General features: G+C 38.2%; 1 protein-coding gene across 1 annotated transcript; it reads left to right on the top strand.

Annotated features, from left to right (window-relative positions):
* Positions 1–2,719: 2,719 nt before the first annotated feature.
* Positions 2,720–14,639, top strand: ufm1 (ubiquitin-fold modifier 1). Its single transcript, XM_060896248.1, has 6 exons — positions 2,720–2,927; positions 3,023–3,079; positions 8,237–8,294; positions 9,748–9,787; positions 10,791–10,823; positions 14,029–14,639. Coding segments are annotated over exons 1-6 (276 nt in total). The 5' UTR covers positions 2,720–2,925; the 3' UTR covers positions 14,115–14,639.
* Positions 14,640–20,135: the final 5,496 nt, after the last annotated feature.

Raw genomic sequence — 20,135 nt, 5'->3', positions numbered from 1 at the left:
GGAGTGGATTCTTGTATTTGCTGGTGAAACTATAAATGACCCTGTAGATAGTGTGTTTACTAGCCACTGTTCTTTTGTTATCAAACCCTAATGTTTCAAAGGTTCCATTTCCAACAGTGGGCCGCTTCTCTTCAGAACAACATTAGGATCTCTCTGTATTTTCATGCTTGGTTTTTCTCCATTCTTGGCAAAAATCATGTTTTTGTTCTTATTGAATTTGTTTCTCTCTGGCTATATCTAAAATATGCAGTAACTAGAGATAGTTTTTCATCCTTTTTACAGAAGATGAGTTATTAATTTTTTATTTTTTTCTGCCAAATGCTGAATTGAATCCATTAAATTTGCATAATGTTGGGTATTTTTGTTTCTTCCCTCTGAAGCACTCTGCATCACTCCTCGGTGGTGGACAGTGCATGTGGCGAGGGAGAACAATGACCACAATAAAGACATTAATAGAAGTGGTAAAGGACAGTTTGTACCATCTGTTATACTGTGCCTGAGCTGCATGGAGCACAGCTTAGCTATCTTGATGAGACAGGCTTAGAATGCATACCTGTCACTGACATTTGCATCCTGACCCTGACACGAACATTGTTATACATGTCAAGTAGTCCCCATTTCTTAAACTCATTAGCAATTGGGAATTAATATTGTGTCATCTTGTTTTTTATATATACTAAATACTGGCCAATCTTTTATTAATGATTTTATGATGAATTTAATGAATTAATTTATGAATTAAGTATAAATAAATAGTACAAACAGTAGGAATTAAAAATTAATAATGTTGGGCTACCCAACAAAGGCTTATTACTACAACAGAAAAGCAAAGAAGAAAAGCACAATTTTTATTTTTACTGAATTTAAATTTTATATATATATATATATATATATATATATATATATATATATATATATATATATATATATCCATCCATCCATCCATCCATCCATCCATCCATCCATCCATCTTCTACCGCTTATCCAGGGCCAGGTCGCGGGGGCAGCAGTCTAAGCAGGGACGCCCAGAATTCCCTCTCCCCAGACACTTGATGCAGGAGCTCTCCACCAACCTGAAGGGGACCTCCTCAGACTTGGAGGTGCTGATTATCATCCCCGCTGCTTCACACTCGGCTGTGAACCGTCCCAGTGCATGCTGAAGGTCCTGCTTTGATGAAGCCAACAGGACAACATCATCTGCAAAAAGCAGAGACGAAATCCTGTCGTCCCCAAACCAGACTCCCTCCGGCCCCCGACTGCGCTTAGAAATCCTGTCCATATAAATAATGAACAGGACCGGTGACAAAGGGCAGCCTTGCTGGAGTCCAACATGCACCGGGAACAAGTCTGACTTACTGCCGGCAATGCGAACCAAACTCCTGCTCCGGTCATATAGGGACCGGACAGCCCTTATCAGAGGGCCCCGCACCCCATACTCCCAGAGCACCCCACACAGATCACCACGAGGGACACAAAGCACATGTGGACTTGTTGGGCAAACTCCCATGAACCCTCCAGCAACCTGGCTAGGGTATAGAGATGGTCCAGTGTTCCACGACCAGGATGAAAACCGCATTGTTCCTCCTGAATCCGAGGTTCGACTATCGGCCGAATTCTCCTCTCCAGTACCCTGGCATAGACCTTTCTGGGGAGGCTGAGGAGTGTGATCCCCCTGTAGTTGGAACACAACCTCCGGTCCCCCTTCTTAAATAGAGAGACCACCACATCAGTCTGCCAGTCCAGAGGCACTGTCCCCAGCCAGAGGCGTGTCAACCAAGACAGCCCCACGACATCCAGAGACTTGAAGTACTCAGGGCGGATCTCATCCACCCCCGGTGCTTTGCCACCGAGGAGCTTCTCATCTACCTCAATGACCTCAGCTTGGAGGATTGACGAGTCCACAACTGAGCCCTCGGCCGCTACTTCCTCAGTGGAAGACATGTTGGTGGGGTTGAGGAGATCTCGAAGTTCTCCTTCCACCGTCCGAGGATGTCCCCAGTCGAAGTCAGCAGATTCCCACTCCCACTGTAAACAGTGTTTGCAGGGCACTGCTTCGCCCTCCTGAGGCGCTGGACGGTTTGGCAGAATTTCTTCGAGGCCGACCGATAGTCCTTCTCCATGGCCTCACCGAACTCATCCCATTTTTGCCTCCGCAACCACCCGGGCTGGAGCTCTCTTGGCCCTCCGGTAGCTATCAGCTGTCTCCGGAGTCCCCGGAGCCAACCAGGCTCGATAGGACTCCTTCTTCAGCTTCAGCCACGACAGGCACCGGAGACATTACGGCCACAGCTCCGAGCGTGTGTATATATATATATATATATATATATATATATATATATATATATATATATATATATATATATATACACATACACACACAGATACTTTAATAAACAATTAAATGCATATTTTCACATTCCCTAAATGGATAATAATAATAATAATAATAATAATAATAATAATAATAATAATAATAATTGGTGCGGTTGTTGTTATTATTATTATTATTATTAAAACTTTTATTAGCATTAGGGATCAAATCGTTTATTGTTAAAGCGTTAATTAAACTTAACTGTAATTTTAAAATTAAAAATCCGTTTGCAGCACAACTGAATGTATTCTGTGTTACATTCTGTTTGTATTACTAATTCTTTCATTGCGGTAACTTATAAACTAATATTTACGGTAGATCATTAGGTGTCTTAAGATTTTGCCTGACTGCAATTACAAACGCAGCTGAGATTATTTCCTGTTTAATGTGTTAGCGGCTTTAAACTGTTTGTAAAGAAAGTAAATATTTTTAAGAAGGAAGAAAAGTACGGACATAACGGAAAAGCACAAAAAATCATCCCGCTGTTTGTAGGTTGACGTGTTACATCAGGACCCCGTGACTTCCGGCTCGACATAAACACATTGCTGTACAACATGTAAGTGTAGTTACATTATTAAACACATGCCACTACATGATCGTGTGATTTACTGGAAATGTACAGATTATAATATGTGTCTGTTTATGTTTTAGGTCTAAAGTAACTTTTAAAATTACTCTGACGTCGGATCCTCGGTTACCCTACAAAGTGTAAGTGTGAGCTCTGTATGCAGCTCAGTTCATTCCACTTCACTCACTTCCATCAGTCTGTGAATTCACTGCTTTCCTAACTGTTTATTTATTTATTTTAACCCCAAACTATCCTGTATGTAAAGGGAGGATTAAACAGCTTTGTTGAAGAGATCAGAGGTGAATGAGCAGTCTGATGTAAGCTGACAGGAAGTCAATAGAAATGATTCAGTACCTAAGCAACACTTTACAGCTGTGGTGAGATGAAAAGCATCTCAAAATGCACAACAAACCTTGAGGATGTGTCTGGCTACAACATGAGATGTTTCTTCTCAGGGTACATAAAAGTGATTCATTGAAGACTTTTTTTGGGCAACTACTAAGCAGGTTATATTCCTTATTTAACAAGGTGGTTTCCATCCACAGAACTGTCACTGTTTTGTTTTTTATTGTTTTTAAACACTTGAGACGGTTGTATGTAAAATCCAAGGAGATCAGCAGTTTCTGAATGACTCAAACCAGCACATCTGGGAACAGCTAGCAGATAGCAACGTCACAGATAGCAATGTCACAGATACTATAGCAGCCTCACAGATAGCAACGTCACAGATACTATAGCAGCCTCACAGATAGCAACGTCACAGATAGCAACGTCACAGATACTATAGCAGCCTCACAGATAGCAACGTCACAGATAGGAACGTCACAGATACTATAGCAGCCTCACAGATAGCAACGTCACAGATAGCAACGTCACAGATACTATAGCAGCCTCACAGATAGCAACGTCACAGATAGCAACGTCACAGATACTATAGCAGCCTCACAGATAGCAACGTCACATACTATAGCAGCCTCACAGATAGCACCCTCACAGATACTATAGCAACCTCACAGATAGCAACCTCACAGATAGCAACCTCACAGATACTAAAGCAGCCTCACAGATAGCAACGTCACAGATAGCAACGTCACAGATACTATAGCAGCCTCACAGATAGCAACCTCACAGATAGCAACCTCACAGATACTATAGCAGCCTCACAGATAGCAACGTCACAGATAGCAACGTCACAGATACTACAGCAGCCTCACAGATAGCAACCTCACAGATACTATAGCAACCTCACAGATAGCAACCTCACAGATAGCAACCTCACAGATAGCAACCTCACAGATACTATAGCAACCTCACAGATAGCAACCTCACAGATACTATAGCAGCCTCACAGATAGCACCCTCACAGATACTATAGCAGCCTCACAGATAGCAACGTCACAGATACTATAGCAGCCTCACAGATAGCAACGTCACAGATACTATAGCAGCCTCACAGATAGCAACGTCACAGATACTATAGCAGCCTCACAGATAGCAACGTCACAGATACTATAGCAGCCTCACAGATAGCAACCTCACAGATACTATAGCAGCCTCACAGATAGCACCCTCACAGATACTATAGCAGCCTCACAGATAGCAACGTCACAGATAGCAACGTCACAGATACTATAGCACCGTCACAGATAGCACCGTCACAGATACTATAGCAGCCTCACAGATAGCACCGTCACAGATAGCACCGTCACAGATAGCAACGTCACAGATACTATAGCAGCCTCACAGATAGCGACGTCACAGATACTATAGCAGCGTCACAGATATTATAGCAGCGTCACAGATAGCAACCTCACAGATAGCAACCTCACAGATAGCAACCTCACAGATATCACACTATTTCTTCATTTCTGATATTTGATGTGAACATTAACTGAAGCTCATGTTATGTAACCATCAGTGTTTAGACGCCTAGATCAGGTTTAGGTTACCTGTATCGTAAATGGCCGTTTGTCCTCTGACCTCTCTTATCATCAAGACCTTTTCAGCAAGAGTTTTTCCACACCATGTTGTGCACAGAGTGCTGTGTATGAATATCACAAAACATTAGTAGTTTCTCTGTGTGTGTGTGTGTGTGTGTGTGTGTGTTAACAGAAGTACACAAAGTAATTTTCAGTCTTTCATCAGCTCTAAAAGCAGTGCTTCTATTCATTCCATGGAACTGTGACGTTCAAGGACTGTAGATGAGCTGCTTCTCTGTACATTTTCTCACTATATTGCTCCCATAAAGCAACTGACAATACATACTTATGAAACACAATGATGAATAATTCTTTTGTAACCATACAGACAAACAGACATATAGATAGCTATATCGATCGATCGAACTAATTTCTTGGAAATGAGAAGGATAAAGAACAGAATTATGCAGTAAAATGTGTAGTGCTACTCTCTTATTTTGTGTAATCAGATTTTTGCTATGGTTTTGCATCGCACAAGTAATCAGATTGACCTGATTGGATCTCTCGACATGGATGTCCTGAAATATCACCTGTGTAGACTTCAACTGAGTTAAACAGAATTATTTTAGACATAAAGAAAGAATGACCGTGCCAGAGATTATCATTATAAAATGAGTATTTTCAAAGCTTGGCCCATGGCCTAATAGTGTATAATTTGCATGTTTTTCATCGGCATCAAAATATTCAGTGAGCCTTAATGCATCGTGTGTCTGTGTAGTGTGTGTGTAGTGTGTGTGTGTGACTGCAGCCATCTTGCATGCGAAACACTGTATAACACCTCCAATCTGCTCCATCTCATCCTCCCAAGTCTTATTATCTGAGTCAGCAGAAAGCTTTGTTCTCTTTCCTCACCATAATGAGAATCCTTGACAACCAATGCACATTTCTGAGCTTTAGTTTTCCTGAAACAGGTTCATGGATAGCTGAAATTGGTGGACCTAACTTTTGTTGATAAACAGTTATAGTTAAGTAATTCTTTTTACTTTTATTTACTTTTTAATTCTTTTATTTTTACTCTTATTACTTTCATATACTGTGGCCTTTATATCCTTTCTGACACAAGGAAGGAGTCTTGCTGGATGTGATTAGTTGATCCTGGGTGCGTTTATTTAAGATGGTGGTGATTAGTTGACTAGTTACATAATTGCAGATGATCATGCGTATTTAAGGTTATTGGTGATTGGTATTATTTGGGTTGATATTGAACAGATCCTTTGTGAATTTTAAAATGGTTTTGTGATTATTTGAAGTGGTTGTGATTAGTCAAAATGGGTGTGATTATTTAAACTGGCTGTGATTAGTCGAGGTTGGGTGTGATTTATTTAAACTGGTTGCAATTAGTCGAGCTGGTGGTGATTAGTCGAATTGATGGATTATTGAAATGACTTGGATTATTTAAGTTGATCAGGATCGACAGGGTCAGGATTATTTAAATTAATAAAGTGATGCCTCGAGATACGAGTGCTTTGACATTTTTTGAGATACGAGCTGTGATTAGACCAAATTTTTGGCTTGAGATACGAGCAAATTTTTGAGATACGAGCATCCGACCCGCCGCTGCCGAAACAAAGATCCCCAACAACCACGTGTGCTCTGTTTCCCCCGCCTCAGCTTCCTGCGTCTCACTCGGTTAAAGCCGCCTTTCTACATGACAAACAACGGCCGATAAACAGGAAGTCATTAATTTCCTATGGAGAGTCGCAAAGGCGCTGCGTGAGGTGCCGACCATCTGCGGATCTGTAATTTTCGGATCCGTTTTGAGCGTTGGATCCGTTAAAAAATTTGAACTTGTGCGACTACACCGCATCTGATATGCTGACCGGACAAGTTTTTATTAAAATGACCAGCAGATGTTAGTGAGAAAAGAGTGACAAAAAAGGCAAAAACAAGTGAAGAGAAAAGCGATGAAGAAAATTAAGCAAAATTAATGTAAAGGAAACAGAAATTGTAGCAATTAAGTTCAGTTAAGTTAAGAGAATTTCAGTTCTGTCAGGACAACTTTTGTCAAAAGAGAATTTATTAGATGATATGCATACAGTTAGTGTTGGCGGTGTGGTTCTGTTCTGGGCAAAAATCCACGCGCCCGTCCGCATGCATGGACAGAGCGGAGAAAGCAGCGACAATAGAATAGACCCCGTATAACAGAACCACTAATCATACATAGTATTAGATATGCTCGCTTACGCGTTTTTGGAAAGTAATAAATGAATGAATGAATTGATATGTAAATAATTAAATAATTAGAGAGAGAGAAAAATATGTGACGTAAACTGGTACAACGAACACAGGTTCCGGCATGGTGGAGTCGGGGTTGGAGGAGGGAGTTTAGATCGCAACAGCAGCGAAGCGCTAGAGCGGCTCTATGAATGGGAATTTAAATTACCGGGTAATATGGAGGTCATAACCGGATTGGTGCGCGTCGTGGACAGCTGATTAACAGCTGATGCACACTTGACGACGTGGCCTGCCTGAACTAACACGATGCTTGATTTAAGTTCGTTAATTTTAGTGAAGTTTAGTTAAGTTCCATTTAAGTGTAAAGTAGCATTAAGAGTGTACAGTAGCGAGTAAGTGAACGAAAGCGAAAGTGTACGTACGAGACAAAATTCCTCCTGTTTAATCCTCCCTCAACACCTCCGTGCGCATCTTCCGTAAAGTAAAACCAGTTTATTTTTTTAACATTCTCTTTTATTACTGTATGTTTTTATACAATATTTGTCATTTATAAATACAGGTACTGTACATTTTTCATATTCAAAACACATAAACAAAACAACTGGAGTGGAATTTTGCGAGCTGGAACGGATTAATGGGATTTCAATTCATTTAAACGGGGAAAATTGTTTTGAGATATGAGCAATTTGAGATACGAGCAAAGTCACAGAACGAATTAAACTCGTATCTCGAGGCATCACTGTATATATATTTTATAAATATTCCTTTTCATTTAATATGAATATGTAGAGCAGCTGTAGCTTCACTCAACTTTTAGATGAAGTTTACTACCTGTTTTTGACAAAAGTCCTTTGTTTATATACATAGTTGTTACTAAGTGAAGGTAAAGGCAGATTTTTAGACTTTCTGGATTCACTCTCTGATCTGCACCTTTGCACTGTATTTCCACTGGATTCTTCAGTGTGTAATGTTCTAGTCAAGCTGCTTTTACAGTATATATTTCTGAAATGGAAAATTATAAACTTTATCCTACTTCAAGCTGTCCTTGTATATATCTGCTGTTTTAAGCCATTCATCACTTTCCATTAAGTTCTCATTCATCATTATACAGTTGTTCATTACTCCTCACACTCTGTGTCTCAGATTAAGTGTACCTGAAAGTACGCCGTTCACAGCTGTGCTGAAGTTTGCAGCAGAAGAGGTAAGACATTTTAAATGACTAAGTTTCATTACTACAGTATTTCTAAATTGTCCTTATGTTTGAGGAAAGTGAACTGGGTGATGATACACCGGCTTGTGTCCTACACATTAATGATACACCATTATGCTGAAGAGACTCTCAAGCAAATATTGTTGAGATGAACTACAATATTTTTGAGTGACAAAATAGTTTCTCTTAGCCATTGTTTTAACTGCATTCATTTTTGTTGATATCTATTAAGTGGAGCAGCATTGGTTTTCTCCTTTTCAGCCCTTACTTACTTATTTGCCTTTATATTTTAGCTGTGTCTCAAATTCCGCACTCCAGACAAATAATGTTTCCCATGCAATGGCAAATGACATGCACTTAACCCAATGCTGCTAGAATAAATGCATCATCTGGGTTGAAAGACTCATTTTTAGTGTCACTACTAATTACACTCTTTTTACTACACAATGACAGAACAGTGCAAAATAATTTAAAGCTATTTGAGATGCCCCTTTAACGTCATCAGTGCAAACATGTTTTCTGCTTTTTACTCCTCAATCTCACATCTTTGTTGCTTTCCCCAGTTAGTCGCATTTTTTTTTCTTGCTTTGTCGCACAGTTTTCTGAATTTCTTCCCGTCTCTGTGGAAACTGACTCCGCTCTGAATAGTGTTTTGTGTCTTCACTGAGATTGTGAAAATCCAATTGTGGGTGTCAAGCTTCACACTGATATTTAACCTTTCTTTATGACACTCTGTTAAAAAAGATATCACCTCTCATGTCTGTGGATCTGCTCTGCACAAGCTGCCTTTTTCTTTTTCTTTCAGTGTGGTATTTGGAGCACGTTTTTCTGATGAATTTCTCCTCAGTGATTTTGCTGAACCAAATGCCAAGTTTGGCAGGATCTCAGTAGTCTCAGGGGAAAGTGCAGAGTGTAGGGGGAGACTCGTTCTCCCTGAGCAGTAACACAATATGACTGTATAATTTATTCGACTGCACACACGAATATACACTTCCCAATATAAACAGTTATGGTTATTATCTGCAAATGATGCATTAGTTTGAATTCCGATTCTGCGAGAGGAAGACAGCAGGCAGTCACCACCCTTGTTTTTTATCGCAGCTTCACACAAAAATGTCATTGTGACTTCTGGTGTTTTTTCTGAGACCCCTGACTGAGAGTTCACTTTCTCCAACTGCCTCCTCTTCTTGCTCAGGCTCCCTTACTGTCTTTCTCTGTCGTTTGCTCTCATCATTAAACCCTGAGAACCTCTTTTGTAATATTCTATCTCCCTATTCAGTTGTCATACCAGAGACCTCAAATTACCTGTGAAGATTACCTGTTTTGCTCTGTCTGTGAGAAGCCATGCTGTGCTCAGTGGCAGTATTTATCCTGTTGTGAGTGGTTGTTGGAATGCGTAACAATTTTCTCACATGTCCCGCTTTCTCTCTTTCTCCTTTTAAAGTTTAAAGTGCCTGCCGCTACCAGTGCCATTATTACAAATGGTGAGTAGAAATGTTTTTACCCTCGTTGTAGTTTTACTGAGAATCCAGTAGGAAATAATGATAAGCTCTGTTTCTTACAAATAACATGGGTCATAGCTCAAAGAAACCCCCTAGTATATTTTCATCTGTTTCAGAAAATGATTCACATTTTGCTTATGTAGTTCAGGTTTAGGGGCCAGGGGATGGAAACACAAGAACAAAGTAGAAATAACCTAATAGTAACAACAAGGAGAAAAAAAAATTAGCAGGGGTTGAGAATATTTACCAGGTTTAGTCTAGTTGTTATTGCATTTTGAAAAACATTCAACAAAAATCTCACTCACCATAGTACCACCACAGCAACAACCATTACTACTGCTACCATCATCACCCCAACCCTCACCTCCTCCATTTTACATTTACGGCAGTAGTGACTTACATTTTTATTTCATTTTATACAACTGAGCAATTGAGGGTTAAGGCTCTTGCTCAGGGGCCCAGCGGTGGCACCTTGGTGGACCTGGGATTCGGACTCACAACCTTTCCGATCAGAAGTCCAACACCTTAACCACAAGACTAACCCATCCCTCACATCCCATCCCTCCACCATCACCAGCACACCCAATGCTCCACCAAAGTGTCAAAGTCAAGTCTAAAGATGCCATATCCTCAAATTGCCCCCTAGTGGACATCTTTTAATCCTAAATACCTACATAAGTGAATACATGCACAGTGATGCTTGTTCTGCTACAGTGTTATGTGTCCAGTTATAACCTTGCTCTTTATACTTGTTTAACTTTTGCCATTTTATATGTCTAGTCCACAAAGCCCCAGGTTCAGCACAGATGTAATAATACATGATTTGATTACACATGGCTCGACCCTGATGTTCACTGTGGTTGTGCCTTTTGTCTAAATGTTACACAGAAGTTTGTCTTTCATGAACATATTGTTTGCTTTGCAGTCTGATAGGTTTTTATGCACAAATGCCATAATAACGATTTTCTAATTTCTTTCTGTGCAGATGGCATCGGAATCAATCCAGCACAAACAGCAGGTTTGTCTCATCATGTGGAGTTGCACAGTCTGAAGTCTTCCATGTTTTCTAATTGCAGAACAAGTTCTTCTTCAAAGCCAATATAGAAATGGATTTCTTTCCCAATCTTAAGTCTGAAAGCTGTTTGTAAATTTAGTTCATGCAAACAGATGGGGTTCTCTGTTTAGTCTGTTGGGTACAGGTCTCTGTTAGCCCCCTACTGGCATTTAGGAAGACACAATGATATTCGGAAAGAACGCTTCTCTACAGGGATTGTTATGTAAATTTTGCATATTACATAATGAATATTAATGCTGTGCTCTGAGCAGGGAATGTGCCTTTTTCCACACGTTATGAGATGATTTACATCTAACAGAAATTAGATTTTACATTTCTTCTATTCCATATTGTTAGAACCCCACTTAAAATGGTCCTCCATAAAAATATGTATTTGTAATGTTAGCTGTGTAAACGCTAAGTAAATCTGATCAGCATGTTTTCTTAAACAAAGAAACTTGAGTCCTTTTGGCCTTAATCAAGTCATCTGGATTACTTGTATTCTGGAATCCATTTTCTATCTTTTTTGAGACACATGGAGGTTTTCGTTTAATTTCAGATGCTGGTATCTCTAAAACTAAGAAAAACACACGAGGTGGACTATTATAAATTTACACCAGTAAACGGTTTTAATTCTCTGTGTCATAACCAAGTTAGAATAATGTAATGTGAACTAGCCTAATGGTTATGAGGCAAATCCCCAGTCCACCAAGTTGCCACTGTTGGGCCCCTGAGCAAGGCCCTTAACCCTCAATTGCTTAGTTGTATAAAAAATGTATATAAAATACAAGTCGCTCTGCATAAGGGTGTCTGCCAAATGTACATTAAATTAAGTGAATGAGATTATGCAGATATCCAAAGAAAATATACACAGTGTCCCTGAGTGCGTTTAGCCAATTGCAAATTACATTACATTTTCTTAAATGAGGGGAAAAAAGACACAGAATGTCATGCTGGAATATCTTTTTACAAGCTCTTTCTGTCCTGTCAATGTTCCAGAATTTCTCTAAATAATTATACTGTGCTTGAGACTGCACTTGAAACATGATGTAACTACCTGGTTCTGTGTGCTGTTATTTTCTCTAGTTGTCTGATCCATGTGCTCTGTATAATTATGGAATTACAGTATAGATAGATAACTCAAATTGAGGCCATTATCTCTCAGTGCTGGTGCAGTATCATTAAGGTTATTTTGACCTCAGGCAGTTTTTCCTCATGTCATTAGATGTACAGTATCACATCTTGTGTTATCTGAGCCCATTGGAGCTTAATCCTTAATAAGATATCGAGAAAATCTAGTGCTTTAGTTTCCTTACTGTAACATTTATTTTGTAATTAACCCATTGTATGAACTGTAATTAGCAGCCAATCTTTGCACATGTTGTGTATGACCTCCAGATTTTAATATAGGAGTACATGATTGACAGTTGTGTAGGTGTTGAGATCTCCAGTATTAACGAACAACCCTCTGGAAGCTCTTTGCACAGCTAACATTAGTAATCGTTTTCCCACTTTGAAATTTGTGCCCCGATTTCAGTGAAAGTAAGAGAATTTTATATATATATATACACACACACACTCACTCACTCACCGGCCACATTGTTAGGTTTGTCACACTTTAATGTTTCAGATCATCAAAGAATTTAAATATTAGTCAAAGATAACACAATATGCAGTTTGTAAATGAAGGTTTTTATTATTAAGGGAAAACAAAATCCAAACCCATATGGCCCTGTGTGAAAAAGTGCTTGCACACCTGTTTGCAATCAAGAAATGACAAAGTGAAGTAGACCAAAAGATCCTCAAAAGCTACACATCATGCAGAGATCAAAAGAAATTCAGGAAAAAAAAAGAAAGAAAGTAATTGTGAACTACCAGTCTCAAAAAGGTTATAAAGCCATTTCTAAAGCTTTGGGACTCCATGGAACCACAGTGAGAGACATTATCCACAAATGGTGAAAACATGAAACAGTGGAGAACCTTCCCAGGAGTGGCCGGCTGACCAAAATTACCCCAAGAGTGCAGCGACAACTTATCTAAGATGTCACAAAAGACCCCACAACAACATCCAAAGAACTGCAGACCTCACTTGCCTCAGTTAAGGTCAGTGATCATGACATCACTGTTAGAAAGAGACTGGGCAAAAAGACAAAAGCTGAACTTTTTGGAAGGTGTGTGTCCCATTACATCTGGCGTAAAAGTAACACTGCACAGAAAAAGAACATCATACCAACAGTAAAATATGGGGGTGGGAATGTGCTGGTCTGGGGCTGTTTTGCTGCTTCAGGACCTGAAAGACTTGCTGTGATAAATGGAACCATGAATTCTGCTGTCTACTAAAAAATCCTGAAGTGACCTCAAGCTGAAGCTAACTTGGGTTCTGCAGCAGGACAATGATCCAAAACACACCAGCAAGTCCACCTCTGAATAGCTGAAGAAAAACAAAATGAAGACTTTGGAGTGGCCAAGTCAAAGTCCTGACCTGAATCCTGTTCAGATGCTGTGGCATGACCTTAAAAAGGTGATTCATGCATGAAAAATGCTCCAATGTGGTTGAATTACAACAATTCTGCAAAGATGAGTGGACCAAAATTCCTCCACAGTGCTGTAACAGACTCATTACAAGTTATCGCAAATGCTTGATTGCAGTTCGTGTTACTAAGGGTGGCACAACCAGTTATTAGGTTTAGTTGGCAAGCACTTTTTCACATGATGGTTTGGATTTTGTTTCCCCCTTAATAATAAAAACCTTCATATAAAAACTGCATATTATGTTTACTTGTGTTATCTTTGACTAATATTTAAATTTGTTTGATAATCTGAAACATTAAAGTGTGACAATGGTGGGGAAAAAAAAAATCAGGAAGGGAGCCAACACTTTCACACCACTGTATACACCCACCATACAGGTGAACATTTTTTTTTGTTAGATTTAAAAGCCAAGAATATATTTCGATTTCCTTGTGATCCTCTTTTATTTCCAACCTGAGCTAGACATATAAAACATTATTTTAGGCATTCATTCTTGTATTTATACATTTTCTTTTCACAAAAGTATTTGGTTAATGAAAAAAGCTGATTTACTAAAATTAACAATTCATGTATATTTTGACTGAAACTTAAATAAAAATCCTGAAGCATCTTTCTCTTTTTGTCTCTCAATTCATAGGAAATGTTTTCCTAAAACATGGATCGGAGCTTCGAATCATTCCCAGAGATCGAGTCGGAGCAGGTCGATGTCTGATGGCTGTCTGAGCCATTAGGGATTACTCTTCATCTTGATTTACAAACATGTTTGTGTATTTATTATCCAGCCCTAAGGTGGTAATATTTGCTCATGAAAGCAGGAGCAGCAAAGACCAACCTCATTCACCCAGCCATGTGGGAACCTCCCCCACCCCCACCCCCAGTGATTCATGCTTACTGGACTGAAGACCTCCGATGAAATTTCAGTTTGTTCTTTAATTTAGATTAACACAAGTATCTTTTTTCCTCCTAGTAGCTTTAACCATAACATTGACCATGGCACATTGTTCATTTAATGTTATACTACATTCTGTATGTAAATTGTACTCTTGTCTTCATGTCTGCATTGAGTCAGTACCTTTATTTCTGAGGTTTGTAACCTTTTGATCAGATTAAATCAAAGGTATTATTTTTCTTCAGTTATTTCACTTGTTCACAAATCTCCATGAAAACATGTCTTGCAGAAACCTTCTCTACTTAAATCAGCAAATTTATGAGAGAAATAAAATAATGGATTAATTCCATTATTAAAAATTGTTGTGGTTTAATGTTTCGCAGTATATTTTTTAAAAGGCATACATGGTTTCTACCACGGTTAAAAATCAAAATAATTTACACAACAGGGATGATATTTTTGTTGGTATTGGTGGCTTTTAAGGTTATAGTAAATAATGTAAATGCCTTTGTGATAAAAAGAACAAACCTCTTGTAATGAGTTTTATTCCTGATGTAAGTCAAATTATTTGCATGTTCATCTTAATTTCTGTATCCTATTCTAACAGAACATACATCCACAGTCTATCACTTTATCTCTAGCGTTTCTCCTTGCATTACAGCTCATGGTATATGATATATGGAGGCGTATATGGTAAATGCACAGCCGTCTGGTAAATGACAATCTCCTGCTATTTCTTTCCTTTTGTTCCCCCTCCTCCTCCATTAATGGTCGAGTCTGGTATTCAATAGCCTGTCATAATGGATCTTTCATTTGTTTTAATCAGAGTGTGAGCAGTGCCCATTGCCTGCTATGCATTACTGAGAAAAAGGGGGACATTACAGATTCAGCAGGACTGCTATTATTCTAATGTACTTCCTGTTGCGTTTAAGAAGCCATCGCTTCACTCTGTCTGTTTCGACTGTGGCTCGTTCATTAGCCATGAAATGAGGCGTGCATTCACTCAGCTCAGGTGTTTGCAAATGTGCTATACAAATAGAAGGCTTTTTCTTTTTAATAAAAATATAAGAAGTATTATGTGCTAAGCAGTACGCTTTAGTTTGTTTTTCAGTGCATACAATCAATACGTTTGTCTTCTGACTTCATGCAATGAATTAAAAAAAATACCCTCAAATACCAGACAAAAATGTATTTTACATCATTTACATAAAATTCAGGTCAACGCTAGGAACACAATTATGCAAATCAACTGCGTGAACCTGATGAATATTTATAGATTGTACATTGATTTAATAGTGAACAGTAATGATGCTGCTTTGAGATCATGTTCTGTTAGTGAGGACTACACAGGACTGCACAGTTTGTCAGAGAACTCAGAAGTGTGACAAATCATCTCATATATATATATATATATATATATATATATATATATATATATATATATATATATATATATATATATATATCTTTTATTTATAATAATGTTTTAGCAAGGTTTACATCATCTGCCAAGTTTCAGTTCTCATAAATGAACAGGTGTCAAAACTTGTGACAAATGGATACTTTCTGAAACAAGGTCTTTTCTGAGAGTATTACATACAATAAAATCACTGGTAGTTTCATGGAGAGTTTCATGTTGAATTCAACCGTTTTATTTTAATAACTGAGGATGCAGTGGCTTGGTATTCAGCACATTCATCTCACATCTCCAGGGATGGGGGGTTTGATTTCCACCTCCACCATGTGTGAAGTTTGCATGTTGTCAAGGTTTCCTCCTGGTACTCTGTGATTAACATACATAAATTTACATACTCAGAATTAAAATAATTCTGTTTTTTTGCTTTGTGTTAGTCATATTTTTTAAGATTAATCTGTTGTGACTGAGCCGTTGGATGGAAAGTGATTGACATCTTCCTAAATTCTTTCAGCATCATCAGGCAAAATAAATTATTGCCCTCTGATTAGCCTCACTGATACCACTTCAGTGTATGTGCTACAGTGTTGTTGTGCCCTGGAAGGCATTTTAAAGTCAAATAAATAAGATGAGAATTGACCATACTTTGTTTACAAACACCCAGTTTCGCCATAAGGTATCAGTAGATTGTTAGCTATCCATACTGTGAATGGCCTTTTAATCAATGGCTGAACTTTTAACCAATGGCTGAACACAAAGGGCTAGAACATGAAACAATATAAACTGACAGCGGATTTTCCTGCTATTTAATCAGATGCACTTAACGCAGACCTTACTGTCACCAAATCTAAAGAATGCTTTGAGGAAAATCTTAGTTTGTCTGTAGCTGAAGTGATGTTGTAGTTGTTTGCTGACCCTCACCATAATTTAAAGGAAAGAAAATCTTCGTAGTTTGTCAATAGCTGAAGTTTGTCATGCCTCAGGTCTGCTTGTAGTCTCACTGCTGCAGCCTGGGTTCAGTTCCTGGGCAGGGAACCAACCCAGCAGATTAGATGTTCTGCTATGACGACCAGGTGAACAGCCGAAGGACAATAACATTGCTGTGACTGGACATTTTCTGACATAGATCTGAATGTGGTAGGCTGGACAGGCTAAGTTTGTCTTAGTAATATGCTTAAATGACTGGATACTCTTCGCTAAACTCTTTTCTGGGTAAATGTATTGCTTTGGCAATTTTGTTTACCATTTATTTCCCCTCCACTGTAACATTCATTAAAAAATAACACTCAACACTATTATATCTGTTTACATTCTAAAGAGGATGGAGTGAAACTTACTACCACTAGGCGTCATGTCCTTTCAGAAAATTTATCACTCTTAAAAAACAATCACATTTGAAAGCTCAGGCACCGCCAGTACTGCAACTTCACAAATCAAAACAATGAGCTTTGATTTCCATATTTTCAATATATTTGTTCTATGTAACTGTTGCCTGGCTCATCCAATCATAAATAGAAAAACGAGTTCAAATTAGTTCAGTTTAAATGTTTTTTTCAGAGATGATGTCTGCTTTCCGGAGCTTCTCTACTTAAATTTGCCTGTCATGGATCCAGAATCATGCAAACTCAGCAGCTAATATTATATTCCCGTGGTGACAGAAGCATAAACCAGCTGGCTGTTGAATTTTCTGTCTTTTTGTGGCGCTACATGGCTATTCACAACACTTATCTGCATGTATAATTGTTTAAGATGCCATACTTTCATCACTGGTTAAGGGTTTTATTTCAGCTCATCCTCAAAAACTTCCCTCAATGTTTTTTTTTTTCTTTTCTTTTTACTTATGGAGACAACAGCAATGTCTGAATTTGAGATTTAAAACTCTTTTTAATGAATTGCATAGTCTACATTTCCTTGGCTGGACTGCATGTACTTTCGCTTCTTGTATATTTTGTTCAAGAAACCCGTTTAATAGGTTAATTAGATTTTCCATTAAATTAAACTTCTTGGATTAAAAGGAGCTGCGGTATTGTCTATAGTCTCCATTTGAGGGGACTGGTAAGACAATGCTTATTCTATGACCTTGCCTTTTTAGTTATACCATCAGCTATGTTGACTGCTCTGTTTCATTTGATCAAATGATCAGTTGCACTTTCTGCACCAGTTGGCAGGGTTTAAAAGTCAGCAAGAGGCTTAGATCAGTGTGTACATTTGCTAAATTGCTACTGGGTCTTGTACAGGATTCAGGACATGGCAGATATTCTGTGATAGAGTGGACTGGGCAATGCTTTATATACATTTTCTTGGCTGGACTGCTTATACCTTGTATTTTGTCTTCTTGATTATTTTGTTCAAGAAACCTACTCCTGCTAATTGGTTAATTAGTCTTTCCTTGTATCTACACTTGACTATGGTATTAGAAGGAGCTGAGCTATTGTCTTTGGCATCCTGTTGTGGGACCATTGGATCTTGGCTTTATATTATGACCTTTGTAGTTATCCATCAGTTACATTGACCGCTCTGTTCCACCAGATCAAATAATCAATTACAATTTCTGCACCAGCAGGCATGGTTTAAAAGTCAGCAAGAGGCTTACAGTAGATGAGTATGTACATTGGCTGAATTGCTGATTATATGTGTTGAGTAGTGTTATATGTGTAGAGTGCTGACATCTTAGCAAGTGATAATATCCTGAATCTATTCATATTTATCTATTATTTCTTATTATAAGATGAAACCAAATATAGGATTATTAAGCCAGACATATTTTACTATTCTTAAGCTTTACAAATTTTTACGATACATAATTGTGCTTCTTTCTAGAAAGGAATGCTTCAAATCAACAAAATAATTCAAAGCATAAAATTGTTTAAAGAATACACTTGGAAACAAGTTAAATAATCTTACATTTGGTTTCATTAAATCTTTGAACTGGAGATCATTTTCAAGATATTTTCAAGATATATTCGAGATTTTAACTTGCTAAGCCGTGTGGCAGATATTCTGTGATGAACTGCACAGCGTAATATGGGATAGAATGAAGTTTCCTCAGCACAGGATTTAAGCTATTCATTTGCATTTGTTATATGAGTGTATTTACTGGTTATGCTTATGGTTAATTCAAAGCATATTTCAAAGTGGTTTAATATTTACAAAATATGTCTGTATATAATATATATCTGTGCATATTCTGCTATGTGTGAGACCATCACAGAGGAGACACATGCGCATACAGAGTAGGGTCAGGTAACTCCCTGTTTATTCATGTTTCTTGACCTCTAGGTTGAAAATATTCTTCCTAGAGGGTCACCTTTGGTCATTATATGTTTTGTTTAAATTCCAGTCCTGGGTGATCTTTCCCAGAAGGGAATCTTCAACTCAAGTATTGTTTTATCTCATGTAAAACTGTACATGTCTGGATATGCTGGTTAGCTGTATAGAGACTTCAGAATATGCCAGAGGCATAGTTGGGGCTGGGGTTATTCCTGTGTGGTTAATCTAACACACATACAGTGCCGATAATTATATGTGTTAAATAGCATTGTAATTGCATTATGAATTATGTTCATAAAATGCCACTTAAGGTATCATTACAATTTCTGCATATTAAAAACCCCCAAATGACAAATAAACACATCTATTGGCTGGTTTAGACACATTTTATTGACTACCAGCTTTTAGAGTGATGAACAGGATTTCTGTTTGAAAAAGCTTCTAGGCAACTATTTACACAATGAGCACAGGGATATTGGGGTTTACTGTAGGAGGAGAAAAAATTAGATCTTGTTTAAATAAATACAGTATCTGTTTCTCGCTGTTGACAGTATATTAATTGACTCTGTCCTAGATGTATTTTATTTTCTTATTGACTATCAATGTTATAAATATTACGGGACTGGGTAATGGTAGATCATGCCTTAAATAATTAACCGTTCTGCAGACATGGGGTCTATTTTACTCATCTGGAAAGTTTAATGTGTCATAACTTGGGTTTCCTTCCACATATTTGCCTGAAATTTACCAGGATTGTTCCAAATTATGAACTTTGCAAGTAAAATTTATTTTGTCTATTTTCGTTGAACTATGTGTTCGTAAAATAAATCCTTTCATCCTCAAGTCATAGTGGGGCAATAGGTCACACTTTTGCCCTTTTCAGCGCAATGAACATACATACAGACACAAAAATGCACACATAGAATTTCCACTAACACACGCACCCAAAACACACACACACACACCACACACATGCACACACATACACACACACACAAATTGGGCATTGCATTTCATTAGGCCTCCAGAAAAAAAAAGCCACACATTTGTAAATATTTCACACTTTTGATATGCCTTTGCCTAGCAGAGGGCAAAATATGATCTACCGAAATGATGCTACACACACACGCGCGCACACACACAGTCAAACACTGTTCAAAGCATTGGGCAT

The sequence above is a fragment of the Tachysurus vachellii genome, chromosome 20, assembly GCF_030014155.1.
Source record: "Tachysurus vachellii isolate PV-2020 chromosome 20, HZAU_Pvac_v1, whole genome shotgun sequence".
Lineage (NCBI taxonomy): Eukaryota > Metazoa > Chordata > Actinopteri > Siluriformes > Bagridae > Tachysurus > Tachysurus vachellii.
This window is presented reverse-complemented; position numbering and strand designations above follow the sequence as displayed.